The sequence below is a fragment of the Exophiala viscosa genome (genome assembly GCF_022695815.1).
Source record: "Exophiala viscosa unplaced genomic scaffold EDD37scaffold_11, whole genome shotgun sequence".
Lineage (NCBI taxonomy): Eukaryota > Fungi > Ascomycota > Eurotiomycetes > Chaetothyriales > Herpotrichiellaceae > Exophiala > Exophiala viscosa.
In genome coordinates, this window is record NW_026944363.1 from 782,189 (window position 1) to 798,447 (window position 16,259).

A 16,259-nucleotide genomic window follows, 5' to 3' on the forward strand; every position below is an offset into this window, starting at 1 on the left:
CACACTGTGACTTGGTGCCTGTAACTTAGCCTGCCCCCAATGCCCCTAAGCCCTATGAGACGGCAGAACTCGGTGTTACCGATCAGCGGAGAAGATCTCCCGTGGGCGGACATCAACGGGGGATTGTACTTCTGTCACTCTCATCATGTGAGAGGCTACAAAAGGAAATGATCGTATGTTTTCGTGGGACCTTAAATGAACCATTGCAACGACGGCACGGTTGTCTCCAAAAGCTGAAAACTTCAAAGTAACCTCTCCAGAGTATGTTTCCAGGCCGCGCCAGATCAGAATCACCCACGGCACGCATCGTTTAGGTCACCACTTTGGGCTCTGATGATAACGACAGATCATTCCTACAATGGCGAGCTTGAGTGACCTGGATCACAGTCACTGGCGCGTGTTACTCCTACGCTGAAATTAAGGAAGATGTGTTTTGTGGAAAGTCTTTTCTTTGATGACGCTGACAGTCGCTCACGATTTCCAGGCTCCCAGCACGGCGAACTGTCCTTAGAATTTCCACATCGATGTCCAGACCTTTTGTGGACCTCAATGTACCACAACTGACAACCCAAGTCCAGACATTGCAAACCCAAATCCCAAACCCCATGCGTCCAAAGCGAATGTCCGAGATCCAGATACCACCGATCTCCGAACATACTGTACCAAAATCCATATTCAGAATGCAGGCAAAACCCTTTTGTACACTTTCATGACCCCTAATCGAGCAATGTTCGATGTCAACGGTGATCTTTGTTGATATGACTGTCCGAGATCCAGATACCCCCAATCTCCGAACGAGTCAAGCTGCCAATATGCAAACTTCCACCTCGATTCCTTCATCTCCGTGTTCTGCAGACCATACAACCTTGACCCCTAATCAAGCAATTGCTTTGATGTCAACGGTGGTCGTTTTCGTGTTTGATATGATGTCTTTCCTGGTCCGAGACCTTCCAGTGGCCTGCAGAACACACCAACGCCTTTGCCCTTGTCCTCCTTATCCGCAGATCTTTCCTTTGATATGATAATGTTGATAATAATGCAGGCCTCTCACATATTGTGCTCAACAGCCTGATAGCGTACACCCAAAACAACTCTGTTGTTGTTGCTGTTGCTTTTGGGGCTGCTGCTGCTGCCGCTGCTTCTATTGTTGGCGTTGTTGCTGTTAAGAATGGTGGTCTACGCCACATACAAGATAGCAGGGTCCTGAAGTTCAGGATATTGCTGATAGGCAGGGTGCACGCCAGGTTGATAATATGCCTCGTAAGGCTGTTGTTGATACTGATAGTAATGACCGTAGTCACAAAATTGATAAGTCTCTCCCATTGGATATGGGTATGGAGCGTACTCCATTGGCAACTGCTGATAAAATTGTGCTGGTTGCTGTTGATGATCTGCGAAGGCGTCAGGAATACCACATCGTTCGAGTGGGGGAGGGTGTTGCATACATGTGAAGCTGTTTGATTGTTGCAGCGGGAGCGGCTCGAAGTCTAACGTCGAAGCCTTGGAGGACTCTGACGACAACGAACAGACAGACAGCGTTGGTGACGGTGGAGTTGGGCAGAACAATGATAAGATTTGCTGGAGGACGTCGATCACATGGTCGTGTCCGTGGTCTGCTGTTCCGTCTTTGGCGTGGAGTTCAGCTGCTTGCAAGCGTAGGTTGATGGCCGTCTGCAGGTCTGCAAGGATGTTCTCTGGGATTGCAATGCCCTCGGAGACAACCTTGTTGGCAAGGTGTGCGTAGTAGTTGACTGACGCCTTGCTGGTGTTTGTGATTTTCTTGAGCCAGGAGAAGACATTGTCGGTTGCTGGCTTGTACCCGGCGAAGATCTTGTTGTATTCTGTGCAAAAGCCTGCCATGGTGTCTATTGAATATTAGTCAACGGAACAACTCGACGACAGGGTACTAGTCAACGAACCTGTATGATATGATAAATGAGATTGCTCAAGAGAGTGTGATGATATGTCGAGTGTGCTGAGTATGTCATGTGCGTTGAGAAGGTCGAGTATGTCGAGTATGGCGATCAGATACGATTCTAGCAATGAGAGAACTGTTCAATGAGATTGTTCTCGAGCTCAAGATTCAAGAATCTGTTGCAGAAGTCCAATAGCATTGTCCAGTCTATCAAAGGTCGAAAAGTGTTGCTGGGTTCTGATCTGGAGAAAAGAACGTGTTTCCAGCCTGGGAAGGAAGTATATATACACGACTTGACACGGTCTGCCATATTTGTGAACCAAAATGCTGCGTACCTGATGACTCTTCTGCTCAAAAACCAAAGTTGTTGAGAGTTCGAGTGCGTTTTGAACACCCATCAACCTTGGTACTCACCGTTGTAAAGCGAGGAACGGCGTCAGGCATCTCCCAAAGGGAAAATGTTTTTGGAGTTGTTCCATGGCACTTGCCAGTCCCTGCAGACCGTAGACCGTAGACCATTGGATCTCCCCAGTAGTCTATGTCTCCCAATGGATATCAGGCATCCTTCTGCTCAATAGAGCATGTACCGTCAAAAGGCTCTGGAAAAGCTGGGTTTGTGGTGGCCAATACGGCTTGACCCAACGGTCGAGCGCGGAGGATCGTGAGACCGTGTAAGGCAACGGACAGCCGGCATCGGATGCTGCTCCATCCGACATTGATGGCCTAGCATGGCTCAAAGACGCGACCAACTCTGGTTGATTCTTCATTTCGAAAGTCGAACAGTGCCCGTTGTCCTGAAAGGAAACCATAGGCCATGACCAGAAGGCCTGCGAAGAATATCATCATATATATAGAGGTTTCGATGGTAGAAGAAAAGACGCATGGCTTCAACGAGTCATCCTCGATTGCAAGGGCCTGGGCGTGAATGTGTTCAGGCACAGGGTATTGACATCGTAGGTGTAAGACCCACGAATGTGACTGAACCATCTCATCTTGAGCAGAGCCAAATACAAGTACTGTGAAGGATAATGACGCCCGGAATCGGTGTGTGTCTCATCCGGGGACCATATATTGAAGTGAACCGAAATCAGTGCCTGGCTTGTAGTCAATTATGTTGGAGAGGTGAAAGTGCAGATCCATGGTCGGTAACTGGCTCATATCAGACACTTAACGGTACCGTTAAAGTCAATCGGACTCATATTCTGACACGATAAACGAAAGGGATGGTTCCACGGTCGCAACGGTCGGAACCGTGGAAATATGCTTCCACCATACACCACTCTGCAAATTGGTTGCCTATCGGTAAAACTTTATTGTCACAGCCTTGTCTTGACTCTTGCCAGCCTCGTCCACACTATTCTGCCCAATCTACCCATAGTACCCAACCTGCATTACAGAGTGGTAGGTAGTGCACATGCATAGCTGCAGGGTTAAGGCAGAATGAGAATTGAGCGTATTCCACTCGACACTCTGATGGAAATGTCGTAGATGTCGAATTTGTCTGTACCTATGTACTACCAATATCCATTACGTATACCGGCCAGTTTTGATCTAAACCGCCACGAAGAAAACCAAGAATCGTAGCCAGAAAGCCTCCCAACCCATACGCGGAACGCCTCTGAAACACCACGCCCCAGAAGTACTCATTTGTAGAACCAGTAAAGCGCCGAATACTGCACACTGAATGCCTCAGGTTGGCCACTGCACGTCTTGGGAGGATTTCCACCGGCAGTAGCGACACGGTAGACAGTCTTGATGTCGCCGACAGTGTCTGACCGCGAAGTTAGGTACAGCCAGGGCACAGCGCCACTTCCAGTGCCGTTGACACCTGCGACGGCGTTTACAGGTGCATCGGTCTGGTTGATCTTTTGAGCGAACACTCTTCCTAGATCTGGTGAGGTGGGCGCATCAAAAGCAAACACTGGTGTCGTGGTGTTGGAGAAGAAGTGGTGCGTTGATAGGGTTAGGTCTGAAGGCTCTAGAGGAGCATCTGTAGCGCTCGGCAAAGGATATTGCAAGGCCAGGTTTGGCAAGAGAGTGAGAAGATCGGGGTAGTCGGACGCCACGCATGAAGCATTGTAGAATCGTGCAACGGCTCCGACAGCGGCGGGAGTGGCCGTGCTGTTGGCGCAAGTGTAGTTCTATATTCAGTGTCAGTAACGGAGCAAACAGCAGGTTCTTCGAGATGCTCACCTGTACACCTCTTCCTAGCGCAACATGCTCCAGTGTGAGGTTGGCTCCTGGTGTCGGCAACGGTACGGGTGCGACTGGTAGAACAGCGTTGGAAAGATCACATGTCGGTGCACCTCCAGTAGCTTTGGCTTCCTGAATGTATCTGAAGACAACGTCCATGTACCCTGCCAGGGTCGGCGTCCATTCGTATGTACCGGCGGGTGTAGGTGCCGCCAGTATTGAAGTCGCAAGACACGCGAGTGGTATTAAGTATTTCATCTTGTGAGGTTGAAAAGATTAGTGGTCGAAAGGATTGTACGGTCTGGCCAGCAGATCTTTTGACAGCGATGGAAGTGTACAAAGGAAACAAATGACCCAGAGTCCCAATGCGTTGAGATGGAAGGCTGTATTAATGAAGAGCTGGTTGTAGGACCCCCGCCGACCGTTTGAGAGACCAGCCGCCGACATATATAACATTTTGAGTCGGACTGCATGACTGGACCAGGATAGGATGGTTGTCATTCGCACGGTAGGGAATTGCATATGGTAGTGTTTCTATCTTGAGCCACCAGCATATGTTATTGGATGTTTGGTGATGGTGGAGGGTCGCCAGTGGCATGGAGGTTGCACGAGGCGGCAAGGGGAGATTTGCGGTATCCTAGTATCCTTCAGAGGATCGACATGGTTGTACAAGAATAGAAGACATGTATTGGCGACAGCGGCAGTTCGGTTGGCCGACTTGCATTGACTTTGGACTGTCCTGGTTAGGCTGTGCAGGCATGACCACTCACGTTAGACGAACATGATTGTCCTTCCCGGCCGCAGTGGGCATTGCTTAGCGGCATGCTCCTGTTTCATAGCCGCCCTCCAACCGCCGCCAGCCACCCACAGTTCAGCGTTCTAGCAGTTGGCTTCAACACCAATGCATGACGTGCAGCTCAAGCGGCCACTGGATGTTAGAGAAGTCTCTGGGGTGCGAGGGCAACTCTGGCGATGAACTCAGAGTTCTTCGTGGTTTCAGAAAACTTGAAATGTAGGAGACACCATGACCAATCGACCCACATCAGGTGATGGCCATGGCATTCGTGACCGCGAAGATGAGCAGTTTGGACCGGAACGACGGCCAGCTTGCAGCGCTTACCCAAGTCTTCTGTGTTTAGATCTTGCCTACAGCCGATATTGCGCGTTCGACTCCTGCTCCGCAGAACGCAAACGTCAGATGGTGACAGTTCTAGATCCCAATGTACGGAATGAACATACCCGTGATGAAACGCTTACTATATTGCCAGATCAGGAACAGTCAAAGCCAAAATCACTCTCTTTGAGTGTCACTGGGAAAGACCCTGTGGCTTCCCAAGGAGAAAGGGTGCTTACTGTACGTAGGCCTAGTGACCCTCCCCAGCCTAGCAAAGCTCCCAAGGCCACCCGTCCAGCGCCCTATCTGGCGAGGTATGAAATCAGCTAAACCCCTGCCTATGCAGAGCCTCCTACCCAAATCCATCATCGTGCTGGTCCGCCTTGTGAGCCATTATATCGGCTATTTTCCGTGTTGCTGAGAGCTTTCTCAGCATTTTCTGTTGACAACGCTACCTCAAATGCTTCTTCGGTGGCATTATGATTACAGTGTACACAGTGCATTTGCGCCACAAGACACAGCTATCAGGACAAAGGAACATGGAATCGCAAGCTGAATGTCGGGCTGGATCTACCCAGTATCCTTGTTCGATCCTGAAACACATGGCTTCTCGAGCCAAAAGACGGACTGACCTTTAGCTCTTTGGACCGTAGTCCTGGTTCCCCATACCCCGTATAGATGCATATATAGAGATGAAAATTCCTTCGCTAAAACCGCTGGAAAGCATATGTGCCCCCAGCCCGTGTCTAAGGCAAGGGGTAGTCCTTTCAATCACACAAGCTTGAATGTAATGTTTCATCGAAAGAAGTGAAGCATCAGGAGGTATATCCTGCATGCATAGCGAGCATAACCATGTCAACGTGCTTCGTATAGCCCGGTACGAACTGGCCTGGAGAGAAGAAGTGAGGCTGAGACAGGTGCACAGGAAGCAACACACGCGACGGAGCGGTGCTGACTACCTCGTCATAGGAGTCTACCCGAACTCCTCCTGATGCCATTCTGCTCCGTGGGAATTGGGAGAATTCATTCCTGCTGCACCAACTGCGGCAACAGTTTCGCCCAGGTGAGCGGCAGTGCGATCGATATCATTAGTGCCCATCCAGTATAGCATCAGAAAGACCAACATATGCAGTGCCAAGCAGTATGCGGCAAAAAGATTGCGAGAAGTCCTTGTGGCGAGGACAATCCTAGTGAGTGAGAAAACAATCCTTTCTGGGAAGCTCATACGCTTGTAAGCACGAGTGGCTTCTCTGCCTCGGAAGGCCGCGAAAGGCGATATATTCGCCTCATATTGCGATTTCCATCTGTCCGTTGTAGTGTCATCTGATATATTCACAGAGGTATGACCAGGAGCTCCGGAATAGGATGATGAGGACGTGGTTGTGGGTCCGCGGCTGTACGCTGACACGTATCTCGACTTCTCATACAAATTTAGATTGTCTCGTTGAAGGGAGGCAACTTCTTGTCTCAAAGCAGTCACAGTAGCGTATGTTTTCGAAAGCTCTTCTTCGAGCTGTTGATTCTTCTGCTTGAAGCGGTCGCGTTGAGCTTGGATCATGGGTAGTATGCCTGACCCCCCACCCATTGGTTCTCCTGACCGCAGTGAATCTAGTGTGTTTGTACGAGGGGCCATGTCGTATCCAGAAATGATTGATGATGTGGGGGATGCTCTTCCTCGCCGTAAAGAGCCTGATGGATATCGAGACACATGAGTGCCTGCGACGGACATACCAGATGATGGCAGAATATTTGCAGCCTCCTCTTGCATTCTTAAAAGATCATTTTCCAAGGTCGAAGACAGCTTTTGAGACCTTTCTAGCTCGGCATTGGTTCGTGATAGTTCCTCTTGCAATTCGTCGAGTTGCCGTTGTACATCCTGGTGAGAGACTCGAAGAATGGTCAGCTCATTGCTCAGCTTCTTGTTGCGGGCTAACAGGAGCTGCTCTAAAGATTGCTTGTTGGCACTCTCTGCACCCCCGTTCAAGGCAGTCCCATTGGCGTCTTCATCGTCTTCGACTGACAATTCAAGCGATCGAAGTGTGTCCAGCTCCCGCTTCAGGTCTTCATAGTCCGACCATTTGTTGACTTTCGCCCGTAGTTCGTCGGTGTCATTCGCGAGCTGAGACCGCTGTCGTTCTGCCTGACGAAGTCTGTTCTCCCACTCACGCTTCTCCGTTTCTTTATCGAATCGTGCAGACTCAATCTTTCGTAGTAGTGAAGAGTTCTCAGACTGGAGCCTCAAGAATGCCGGATCGTCCTCGATATCGTGATTCGTCGTGTTTCGACTGGTAGCCCGTGCAAGGTCGACACGCATTTGCTCATTTCTGGCTTCGATTTCGGCCAGACGAGCACTGGTCTTCTCAAGCTCGGAGCTTACCATTTCCAATTCTGCAGAAGCGGCCTTTGACGCCGCGATGTCGGCAGATCCATCTTGCAGGCGCTGAGACACCTCGTAGCTTGCCTTCAACTCTTTAAGCAGCCTGTCTTGGTTCTCGATCTTCTCCTCCAAGGCTTGCTCTTTTGCCGTCCAATTACTCTGCTTCTCTTCCAGGACCTTCTCCCACTTGGCTTCGATCTCCTGCACCTTAGTCCCCGTTCCGACTTCTGCCTCTCTTCGTGCGTTGCTCTCGTCCTGTAGTCTGCTCTCTGCCTCTTCTAGCTGTGCCGTCAGTTTGTTGACCCTGGACAGCAGTTGGTGGTTTTCTGTGGTGAGTTTCGGGACTGTGTCTTCCGATGCTACAAGGGAATCCACCGAGGCTTCGAGCAGGGGGAAAGGATCCGGCGCTTCTGACAATGACTGATACAGCTGGAGGAAGGCTGAAGTTGCTGTCTTGCCATGACCAGTGATCAAATCAATGAATGTCTGATAGGCTGTACATCGTCAGCATACCATCCCACATAACAACTGGCATACGAACATTTCAGCAATGACTTGTACTCCGTCAACTTTGCAGCATCCTCTAACTTTCTGAAATCCTTTGTTTTTTGAGCAAGATCCTTCCGCTCCACCAACGCATCCCTCTGCTGAGAAACAATTTCCGAAGCGGTCGAATCGAGTTGGGGCATCAACGTGGACAGGTCGATATCTAAATAGTCAGCTTATGAGCCAGGAGCGTTCGGGTGTGCTCGTACTTCGCCATGCTGAGATAGCCTTCTGAAACTTATTCTCAGCCTGTCCGCTTGATATCTCCTCAATTTCATTGTCGTTGCTTGGGGCGTCCGCCCCTGTAGCGTGGGCCTCTGAAACAGCCAGCGCGTCCATCACGCTGAGTTGCAAAGGCTGCTCATGGGAATGCGCGTGAAAGCGGCTTTCATAGTCGAGGAAGAGAGTCCGAAGTTATAAGGTCTAAACGATCAGTCTTTCAGGAGAGACTATGGGCAAAAGCCACATGCATGTCCGGAGTTGAGGACATTGAACGCGTCAATTGGAAATCTGGCCGCAACCACTCCGCATTTGGGGGCTTTGGCGCTAAACGTGGGTATCAAGTCGTGCTTGCCCGCACCTGCAAGCCCGGGCTTTACGAGCGCGCAGCTAATTTACCCAAATAATAGTTCTACCTGGTACTCACTAGACTCAACGACTGCAGGTAAATCAGAGGCTTGCCCAAGATGGCAGACCTGTAGTCGAATCCTCCTTGAGTTCTCCTTCCTCGAGTGAGGAATGGACTCATCCGACCAGCATGACACGCGGCCTACGAAACGACGCCGCCTGTTACCACCGGACTCAGGTCCATATGTTTTGCGCAAGGTCTTGGAAGACATACCTTTGGTCAGCGAGGACGGAAACGACCAAGTGTCTGTAACATGTGTCGAGTATTGGAGTAGGTAAGGTTGAACAGAAAGCATGACCATAGACAGCTCACGGTTCTTCAGACAACAATCTGTACATTGGGACATCTGCCGCAGAGATCCTGCACTTGGTCGCCATACCCCCGGGGCAAGAAGACGACAGTGCTTCGCCCATTTTCATTCTCGCCTCGAGGTTACAGCCTAGCGGCCATGCTGCTTCCGCAAACTCCGCAGACGCACCAGGTATTCAGCAAATCCTCGTCTTTCCAGGGCCATTGAAGGCCTGCGTCCTTTGTAATGGCGTCGTCTCCTTCTATTCGTTACCCGAATTCAGTCCGGCCTTCCCGAACAGAGAGCCTACTGGTGTGCAGTGGATTGGTGGGATTGACGAAAATGAAGACGTAGACAATCCAGAAGGACCTGTGCTCATGATTGCAAATGCTAGGAGGATACTACAAGTCCGAGTTGGCGAAAAGCTGAGGCCTATCAAGAATAATATTGAATATCCGAAGTGCTTGCGATCCAGCAGGAGGGAGACTATTGCTTGTGTTGCCGACGATGAGAGCTATGCGTTGCTGGACGTGGTACATCAACAGAAGATCCCGCTGTTTCCAATCTCACCTCTACCACCTGAAGAAGCGGAAGTACCAGATGAACGCCAGACATCTCCAGTCCGACCACCTCCGCCACCTGAGAAGGGCGGACATGGCCGAAGCACCAGCATGGGAAATCTAGTGCCTTCGACGGATACGGAGCGGAACAAGAACACAGCGGGTCGTTTGGCACCACCGAGTGCAGACTCGGCTGGTCTTGACAGAATATCATCTCCATCGCCAGCCCCGAAGCCAGACGCCAGTATAGAAGGGGTTGAACGTCCTATACTTCGGCCACGCGCCTCTACGGAAGTGCTCCAGGGGAAGACTACCTCTGCTGCTGCACAGATGCGGGCGAGGAGTAGTTTTCAGCCTCATATACTTTCGCCATTTCCTACCGAATTCATGTTGACCACCGGGACGACTGACCTGGAACCTGGCGTGGGCATGTTTGTCAATCTGGACGGTGATGTAGTTCGAGGTACGATCGAGTTCGAGTCATATCCTGAAGATTTACTTGTGGACAATTTCTGGGTGCCCGAAAAAGGTGGCGCGCCCATGTCAGATGAGGAACACAAAATCGTTATTGCACTTCTACGACCTGCCCAGCCTATCGCGGAGAGGCGTTTGGAGTTTCAGAAGATCGAAAATGCGTCTGAAATAAGCCATCCGCGGTCTCTAATTACCCTTCCATCGGGGTTTCTTGAGCCTCAACGAGCTGGGCTGCACCACAATTTGAGTACTCATCAGTATCTGTTCGAAACAGCCAGTGAGCTTCTCCGGCTTGTACCATTGTCAATTGGTTCTCAAGGACAGCAACAGCAGACTTCGGCTGGCGAAGCTGATCCAAGGACTCAGTCCGCTGTCGAACAATTGGAGCAAGAACGTGAGCTGTTTGAAAACCAGCCTACGAATCCACCTGCGGGGCCATCTCCTGAACTCATTCGTAAACGTTCCGAAGAAGAGAGCAAGCTTGCACGTCGATTCGGGCGAGCTTCCTCGAGAAATGTAGTCTGGCATGGAAAGGATATCTTCATGATCTTACAGAATCCCTTGGTTTCACAGCTGGAACATCGGCTTATGCAGTATATGGTTGACGGTCAACCAAGTAGTGTGAAGCCTGGCCAGATCTTTGGGTTTCTTGCAAGCATCCACGGCCGCGAGCCCACCGATGAGACGGAGTTCATGACATTGAACTATATTCGACAGAAGGCCAGCTTGATCCTGCTTTTACACATGGTAACGCAGCTTACCAGCTCCTCGGGATCAGAGGATACACTCCGGGCGGTGGAGAACACCTTACACGATGGAGGCTTAGATCCACGGATAGTCCTGCTGCTCGCCCCTCCTCTCGCATCTGAAGTGCTGTATGGTCCTGAGGGGATTTGGCTTCATCAAGGCATGGCGGACATGCTCGACACATTTGAGACGCCAATCTCCGGATTCGGAGATGCGCCTGTCGAATTCTGGATGATGATGCGTCACTTCTTGATGCTCTGGCAAGAGAAGAGGGGATACGGCAGCATCACTGACGACAAACATGTGTTCGATTCTGTGGACGCCGCGCTGCTTCACGTGCTGCTATATCTGGATCAAGCTCTCCCAGCAGATAGTCCAGCACAGAAATCCGTCAAGGTCAAACTGAATAACCTCGTTGACTACTGGAAGGGCGACTTCGATCGAGCGATCCTTCTCTTGGAGAGATACAACCGCTTGTTTGTTCTAAGCCGACTCTATCAAAGCAAGAAGCAAGCTCGTGATGTGCTTGCCACTTGGAGACGCATCGTCGATGGAGAAAAGGATGTCGACTATGGCTTCAACCTGGAATATGTGGAATCTCAGCTACGGCGATATTTGACGCTCATAAGAGATGCCGACTTGGTGCAGGAATACGCGCTGTGGCTGGCTCAATATAATGCTCCGCTTGCGGTGCAGATCTTTACGGACGATGCAGCCAGGGTCAAATTCGATCCCCATCAGGTTGTTCCTCTGTTGAAGGAGCACGCTCCCGGGGCCGTGCAACAGTACCTTGAGCACCTTGTTTTTGGCAAAGGTCTAGACATATATGCCGATGACTTGATCGGATACTACCTGGACTCCGTTCTGACAGTGTTAGAGAAGTCAGAGTCGGCCAGGGCCTCACTAGCAGAGAGCTATTCGACATATCGCGCTCTAGAATCTCCCAAGCCGACCTACCTCGACTTCATCAACCAGAATGCCCCGGATGAGCAGTGGTGGCAATCTCGACTTCGCCTTCTCCAGCTGCTGGGAAGCGGTGCTTATGCTAGCACCACAGGCGCTACGGGCAAAGACCTCACTTATTCGGTGCCAATGGTCTTGGAACGCCTGGCTCCGTTCTCCGAGTACCTCGTGTCCGAGTCGATCATCCTTGACGCGCGACAAGGCAGGCATAAAGAAGCTCTAAAGCTCTTGACGCATGGCTTGGGCGATTTTGACACGGCAATTCGGTATTGCTACTTCGGTGGTCCCGCCCCTGCCTTTGCGCAAACTATCGATGCCGGCGCGCTGCCTCCGCGCACCGTCCAGCAGGAACTCTTCAACTTCCTGTTCCATGAATTCCTGACAATCGAGGACGTGGAAGACCGCCTCGAGCGTACTAGCCATTTGCTAGGCAAGTTCGCGACGTACTTCGACCCGTTGACTATATTGCAAGATATACCAGATGATTGGAGCGTGGACATGCTCTCGGAGTTTCTGCTGCGGAGTTTCCGCGCTGCCACGACGGAAAGGAATCAGGCAGTCATCATCAAGGCTTTGAGCGCGGCACAGAATCTGCAGAAACAGGCTGAGTTCATTGAGGTTTGCGAGAAGATTGGCGCACGGTTTGAGAGCGATGAAGGTGCTGAGGGGGGCCTTGGCGCCCCAGGCGAGATGGAGGTAGACGTCGATGGTGCATGAAGAGGAAGTGCCGTGAGGCAGAAATTGGGCAGCCCAGGTCGACTAAGTATATCACTGTGCAAGAAGACACGAGTCCGAATATCCTCAAATTAGAAAGAATTAGACATTATTTCCAGCAGCGAGAACCAGCACACCGGGGCGAGAGGCTATAATTCTCATGAGAAATTCGTTGAAGTACTTCTCCCGCTTGCTTTGCGCCCTTGTAGTTGCCCGGAACCAAAACGAGACACAAATCCCGCACGCTACACATAAAAAATCGCCAATCCACGCTGAAGCATCTAGCAACACCGCCGTCCACCTTTTGATGGAGGTCGTCGAAATACATCCTCCCACTCGCTCAGACCACTCAATACACCGTTCCTCCCTGCACCACGTTTCTTCCGGCGTCTCATTGTGCCACCACCACCGTCGTCAACAGTAGTTCCGGACCGTATACTGGAGCCGTCCCAGGCGTAACTATCGCCATATTGAATCCCACTGGCTGGATCGTCCGGGTCGATCTCGCCGAGCTCGATCTTCGTCAGGATCATGCTGGCTAGGCGATTGAATAGGTCATCGACATTCTCGCCTGTGAAAGCCGAGACTTCCATCGTGACAGGGACGCGGGCTTGGGAAGCCCAGCGCGAGACTAGGTCGGGGTTGACTTCGCGGCCTTCGGCGGTGGTTGCGGTCCATTTATTGGAATTGAGGATGATAGAGGAGCCGCGTGAGCGGGTTGTGCTGCTTCCACCACCGCCGCCGTCGTAGGGGAGGTACGATGTTCTACTTGAGGCGCTGGAGGCGGACGGGGGTAACGGTTGTTCGGTATAAGATTGTGTTGGGCCGCCGTTCATATGCATGGCTTGTGTCTGTGTTTGGGTCCTGCTCCCGTCCGTGAGATCCGATTTGTTTCCTGCCAGAATGACTGTGAGGTTCGGGCTCGCTAGGGCTCTTGCGTCGCTTAGGAATGTTGGTAGGGCGTTGAAGGAGGATAGACTGGCAACATCGTAGACTAGGATTGCGCCGGCGGCGCCGCGGTAGTACGACCGAGAAACCGACCGGAAGCGTTCTGTGCCCGCGGTGTCCCACAGTTGTAACTTGATGCGTCTGCGACTTGTGCCCGACCCGATCTTGACAATTTTGGAGGAGAACTCGACGCCGATGGTTTGGGAGGAGAGGACGCGCCATTCTTGTTTGACGAAGCGATGGAGGAGGCATGATTTGCCGGTGCCGGAGGGACCTAGGAGAACGACTTTCGCTAGGTAGTCGTACATGCTTCCTAGTTCCTGTGCGTTGTGTCAGAGTCGAATGGATCGAGTGCATTGGAGAGTGGGCGGCTACCTGATTCTGGTCGAGCACCGAACTGTTGTCTGAGGCGCCCGATGTTCGACGCGGACGAGCCATGTTGGCGGCGACAGAAATGTGTCTAGCGGTCGGGCTGGTTGTGCCTCCGTGAAAAGATGTCCTGCGTCCCCATATGTTGAATAGTGGTCACTGTCGCGATAAGGTATCTCGTCTAAATCATATGCCGTAGATGGTCTGGCCGGATGCGGGCCGGCACGCGCAGGTCAAAAGCTCGCTTACATAACGCAATTTTGGTTCACTATCATGCGAGTACGGAATATCCGTAGTACTCGTACCATCTTCCGACACTTTTCCCTGCCGATCAAAGCACAGAAATGGGTAGACATTGTTTTCAGGGTCTGAGACAACTAGATCAGCCATCAGGCAAAAGTACCGAGGTAGTATGTGATAAGTGTTCTGGAGTTCTTATCTACCTGAAGAGACTGATCTGCCCGTCCTCCTTTCGCCAACTTTGGGGGAATTCTTGCGCAGGGACTGGCACCAACCCGCCAGCCCCAGGACCCTCCCTGTTCCGCCATTACGACGTCCTGCCTTGTGGCTTACCCTGAGCAGGGGTAAGTCCCAGGCGTACATTGCAGGGAGTGGTGTTCATGGCGTAAGATGCCTTCATGAAAGAAAGCTTGCCCTGAATATGGGAAAGGGTAGACCTGGAAACGCCACAGTGCCCTGCATTGACGGCTGTAGAATAGGTGTCATGAGTAGATCCTGCTCTTCCTTGATATGTATGTGTTTGGTCTTGACATGTCTCCTGCATGCAATCCTTCATCTTATGCGATCGCCCAGCATCGGGTCACTCCAGATGCCAGCTCATAGCAACGCGCCTCATACATCATGGCAAGCCGTGGTCGATAAGCACATAAGCCGTCCACTGAAGAAATGGCGGACACGACGGTTCGCCAGGGTTGGCCAAATAAGTTCACCGGACGACGTCGACTCGTATTCATCCTTCGGCGGACAGGACATTACGTAGTGGGATCGAGAAAAGGAAGTGAGATGCGATCATCATTTCCCCGAGTAGACGATGTGGCTTGCTTTAGTGAGCTGTCTGCCGGCTCGCCGGGGTCGCTAGTGCCTGAATCTTCGGACTTTGACAGCTCCCACTACCCAATTGGCAATCAGTCTCGATTCCATCGACTGCTGTGGCTTTTCCGCCGCGAATGAGCTCTAGATGATCAACGCCGTCTTCAGTGAATCTTGGGAGAGGGATCGTCAATTTGAGCGGTGGTGGCGGACGAGGGGGTTGAAGAAGAGCAGTAGTGGGTATGGGTGAAGGGGAAAAGTGAAAAAGGACAATGAATGAGATCAATTGCTATCACAACTCGATTTCAATTTCAACTAGTCTTTGCTTCCCATTAATTCGGTAACACCTCTTTAAAATCTTGGGCTGGTTGAATGACTTGCATATTCAAATCTCCATTACAATCTCAAATTCTCTGTCCTCCAGTCAGCTACTCAGTGAAGCGATGTCCTCTCAAATTGTCTTATAGCAACTGAGTATCTCATAAAGACTTGAGCAAGAGAGAGAGAGTTCACGTTCAACCTCAACCTCAACCTCCCATCATTCCCATCAACTCTCACTTCGCCGTCAACTATGGCGTCTCCCAAGCACAAGCCGATCATCATCCCGCCTTTGTCGTCCAGATACACGCCCATCATAATCCCGCCGACCCCCAAGTACATTCCCATCATCATTCCACCTGAAGTTTCCCGATCACCCTCACCTCGAGACTCGTTCGACAGTACATCTTCATCTAGTACACTCGTCGATACGGACCCAACACCGTCAGAGCGTCCCTTATTGTCGTTGAACACGTCACCCTCCGTACTTTGCCCGTACAGCAGCAGTGGACAACGACCTCGAAGAGGATCACCACCTCAGACCGTTTTGGGTGCTATTGATGAGATGAGTGGTCTTGTACAGCCTGACGTACCACTGTCCGCGGACAAAGAATCCAGTCCCATCACAAAACTCCACGCATATGCATCTTCACCAAAGTCGAAGAAGAAGCCAACCATAGCATCCGCAGCAAAGCCACCACGGAGTGAGTTCGAATACCTGCTCGGTCCTAATGGTGAGAACTTTATGGACGTTCGATTGAACAGGAGAGCGGAAAACGCTAAGGGTGGAAGCGTTCTCAAACGCTTGCTTCGCTTTGGGTGAGTAACTCCAACCAAAGATGGCTCTTGACAAGCTGACAGAGTTGAACAGTTGAAGGATGAGCAGACGTAGGACCAATCTTGCAGGACAAAGTCTTACCAGGCCACGCGATGCCCGAGCTAAGAGAACCCAAAGTGGTTGGGGTTTGCAGACTCACTATGGACATGGTCGATTATGAGATTCATGATCATTCTTTCAAGGTCATCCATCAATCTATGGCCCAGCAGAAAGGGA

General features: G+C 51.2%; 5 protein-coding genes across 5 annotated transcripts; 1 reads left to right on the forward strand and 4 right to left on the reverse strand.

The window, feature by feature from the left end:
- Nucleotides 1-1,021: 1,021 nt before the first annotated feature.
- Nucleotides 1,022-2,182, reverse strand: EDD37DRAFT_143379 (uncharacterized protein). Its single transcript, XM_062809596.1, has 3 exons — nucleotides 1,920-2,182; nucleotides 1,446-1,865; nucleotides 1,022-1,391 (listed from the first exon to the last, which is right to left on the reverse strand). Exons 2-3 carry the CDS (start codon nucleotides 1,858-1,860, stop codon nucleotides 1,177-1,179), a joined length of 630 nt encoding a protein of 209 aa, XP_062666949.1. The 5' UTR covers nucleotides 1,861-1,865; nucleotides 1,920-2,182; the 3' UTR covers nucleotides 1,022-1,176.
- A 1,029-nt stretch (nucleotides 2,183-3,211) lies between these two features.
- Nucleotides 3,212-4,749, reverse strand: EDD37DRAFT_143140 (ureidoglycolate dehydrogenase). Its single transcript, XM_062809593.1, has 2 exons — nucleotides 4,109-4,749; nucleotides 3,212-4,056 (listed from the first exon to the last, which is right to left on the reverse strand). The coding sequence occupies exons 1-2, from the start codon at nucleotides 4,364-4,366 to the stop codon at nucleotides 3,559-3,561; spliced, it is 756 nt and encodes a 251-aa protein (XP_062666950.1). The 5' UTR covers nucleotides 4,367-4,749; the 3' UTR covers nucleotides 3,212-3,558.
- A 1,124-nt stretch (nucleotides 4,750-5,873) lies between these two features.
- Nucleotides 5,874-8,687, reverse strand: EDD37DRAFT_143138 (homeobox protein cut-like protein). Its single transcript, XM_062809592.1, has 3 exons — nucleotides 8,355-8,687; nucleotides 8,141-8,308; nucleotides 5,874-8,093 (listed from the first exon to the last, which is right to left on the reverse strand). Exons 1-3 carry the CDS (start codon nucleotides 8,482-8,484, stop codon nucleotides 6,196-6,198), a joined length of 2,196 nt encoding a protein of 731 aa, XP_062666951.1. The 5' UTR covers nucleotides 8,485-8,687; the 3' UTR covers nucleotides 5,874-6,195.
- A 1-nt stretch (nucleotide 8,688) lies between these two features.
- Nucleotides 8,689-12,662, forward strand: EDD37DRAFT_143149 (uncharacterized protein). The gene is made up of 2 exons (XM_062809594.1): nucleotides 8,689-9,043; nucleotides 9,096-12,662. Exons 1-2 carry the CDS (start codon nucleotides 8,884-8,886, stop codon nucleotides 12,521-12,523), a joined length of 3,588 nt encoding a protein of 1,195 aa, XP_062666952.1. The 5' UTR covers nucleotides 8,689-8,883; the 3' UTR covers nucleotides 12,524-12,662.
- EDD37DRAFT_639664 (rab family protein) lies at nucleotides 12,635-14,047 on the reverse strand. Its single transcript, XM_062817187.1, has 2 exons — nucleotides 13,844-14,047; nucleotides 12,635-13,788 (listed from the first exon to the last, which is right to left on the reverse strand). Exons 1-2 carry the CDS (start codon nucleotides 13,904-13,906, stop codon nucleotides 12,802-12,804), a joined length of 1,050 nt encoding a protein of 349 aa, XP_062666953.1. The 5' UTR covers nucleotides 13,907-14,047; the 3' UTR covers nucleotides 12,635-12,801.
- Between the last annotated feature and the right edge of the window lie 2,212 nt (nucleotides 14,048-16,259).

Coding starts and splice junctions, on each gene's coding strand:
- EDD37DRAFT_639664 (XM_062817187.1), bottom strand. CDS start 13,906: ATGGCTCGTCCGCGTCGAACATCGGGCGCCTCAGACAACAGTTCGGTG. Junction 13,789..13,843: donor CGGTGCTCGACCAGAATCAG/GTAGCCGCCCAC, acceptor CACAACGCACAG/GAACTAGGAAGCATGTACGA.
- EDD37DRAFT_143140 (XM_062809593.1), bottom strand. CDS start 4,366: ATGAAATACTTAATACCACTCGCGTGTCTTGCGACTTCAATACTGGCG. Junction 4,057..4,108: donor CGCTAGGAAGAGGTGTACAG/GTGAGCATCTCG, acceptor CACTGAATATAG/AACTACACTTGCGCCAACAG.
- EDD37DRAFT_143149 (XM_062809594.1), top strand. CDS start 8,884: ATGGACTCATCCGACCAGCATGACACGCGGCCTACGAAACGACGCCGC. Junction 9,044..9,095: donor AACATGTGTCGAGTATTGGA/GTAGGTAAGGTT, acceptor ACGGTTCTTCAG/ACAACAATCTGTACATTGGG.
- EDD37DRAFT_143138 (XM_062809592.1), bottom strand. CDS start 8,484: ATGGACGCGCTGGCTGTTTCAGAGGCCCACGCTACAGGGGCGGACGCC. Junction 8,309..8,354: donor GGCTATCTCAGCATGGCGAA/GTACGAGCACAC, acceptor CTGACTATTTAG/ATATCGACCTGTCCACGTTG. Junction 8,094..8,140: donor GTACAAGTCATTGCTGAAAT/GTTCGTATGCCA, acceptor GACGATGTACAG/CCTATCAGACATTCATTGAT.
- EDD37DRAFT_143379 (XM_062809596.1), bottom strand. CDS start 1,860: ATGGCAGGCTTTTGCACAGAATACAACAAGATCTTCGCCGGGTACAAG. Junction 1,392..1,445: donor ACAATCAAACAGCTTCACAT/GTATGCAACACC, acceptor ACGCCTTCGCAG/ATCATCAACAGCAACCAGCA.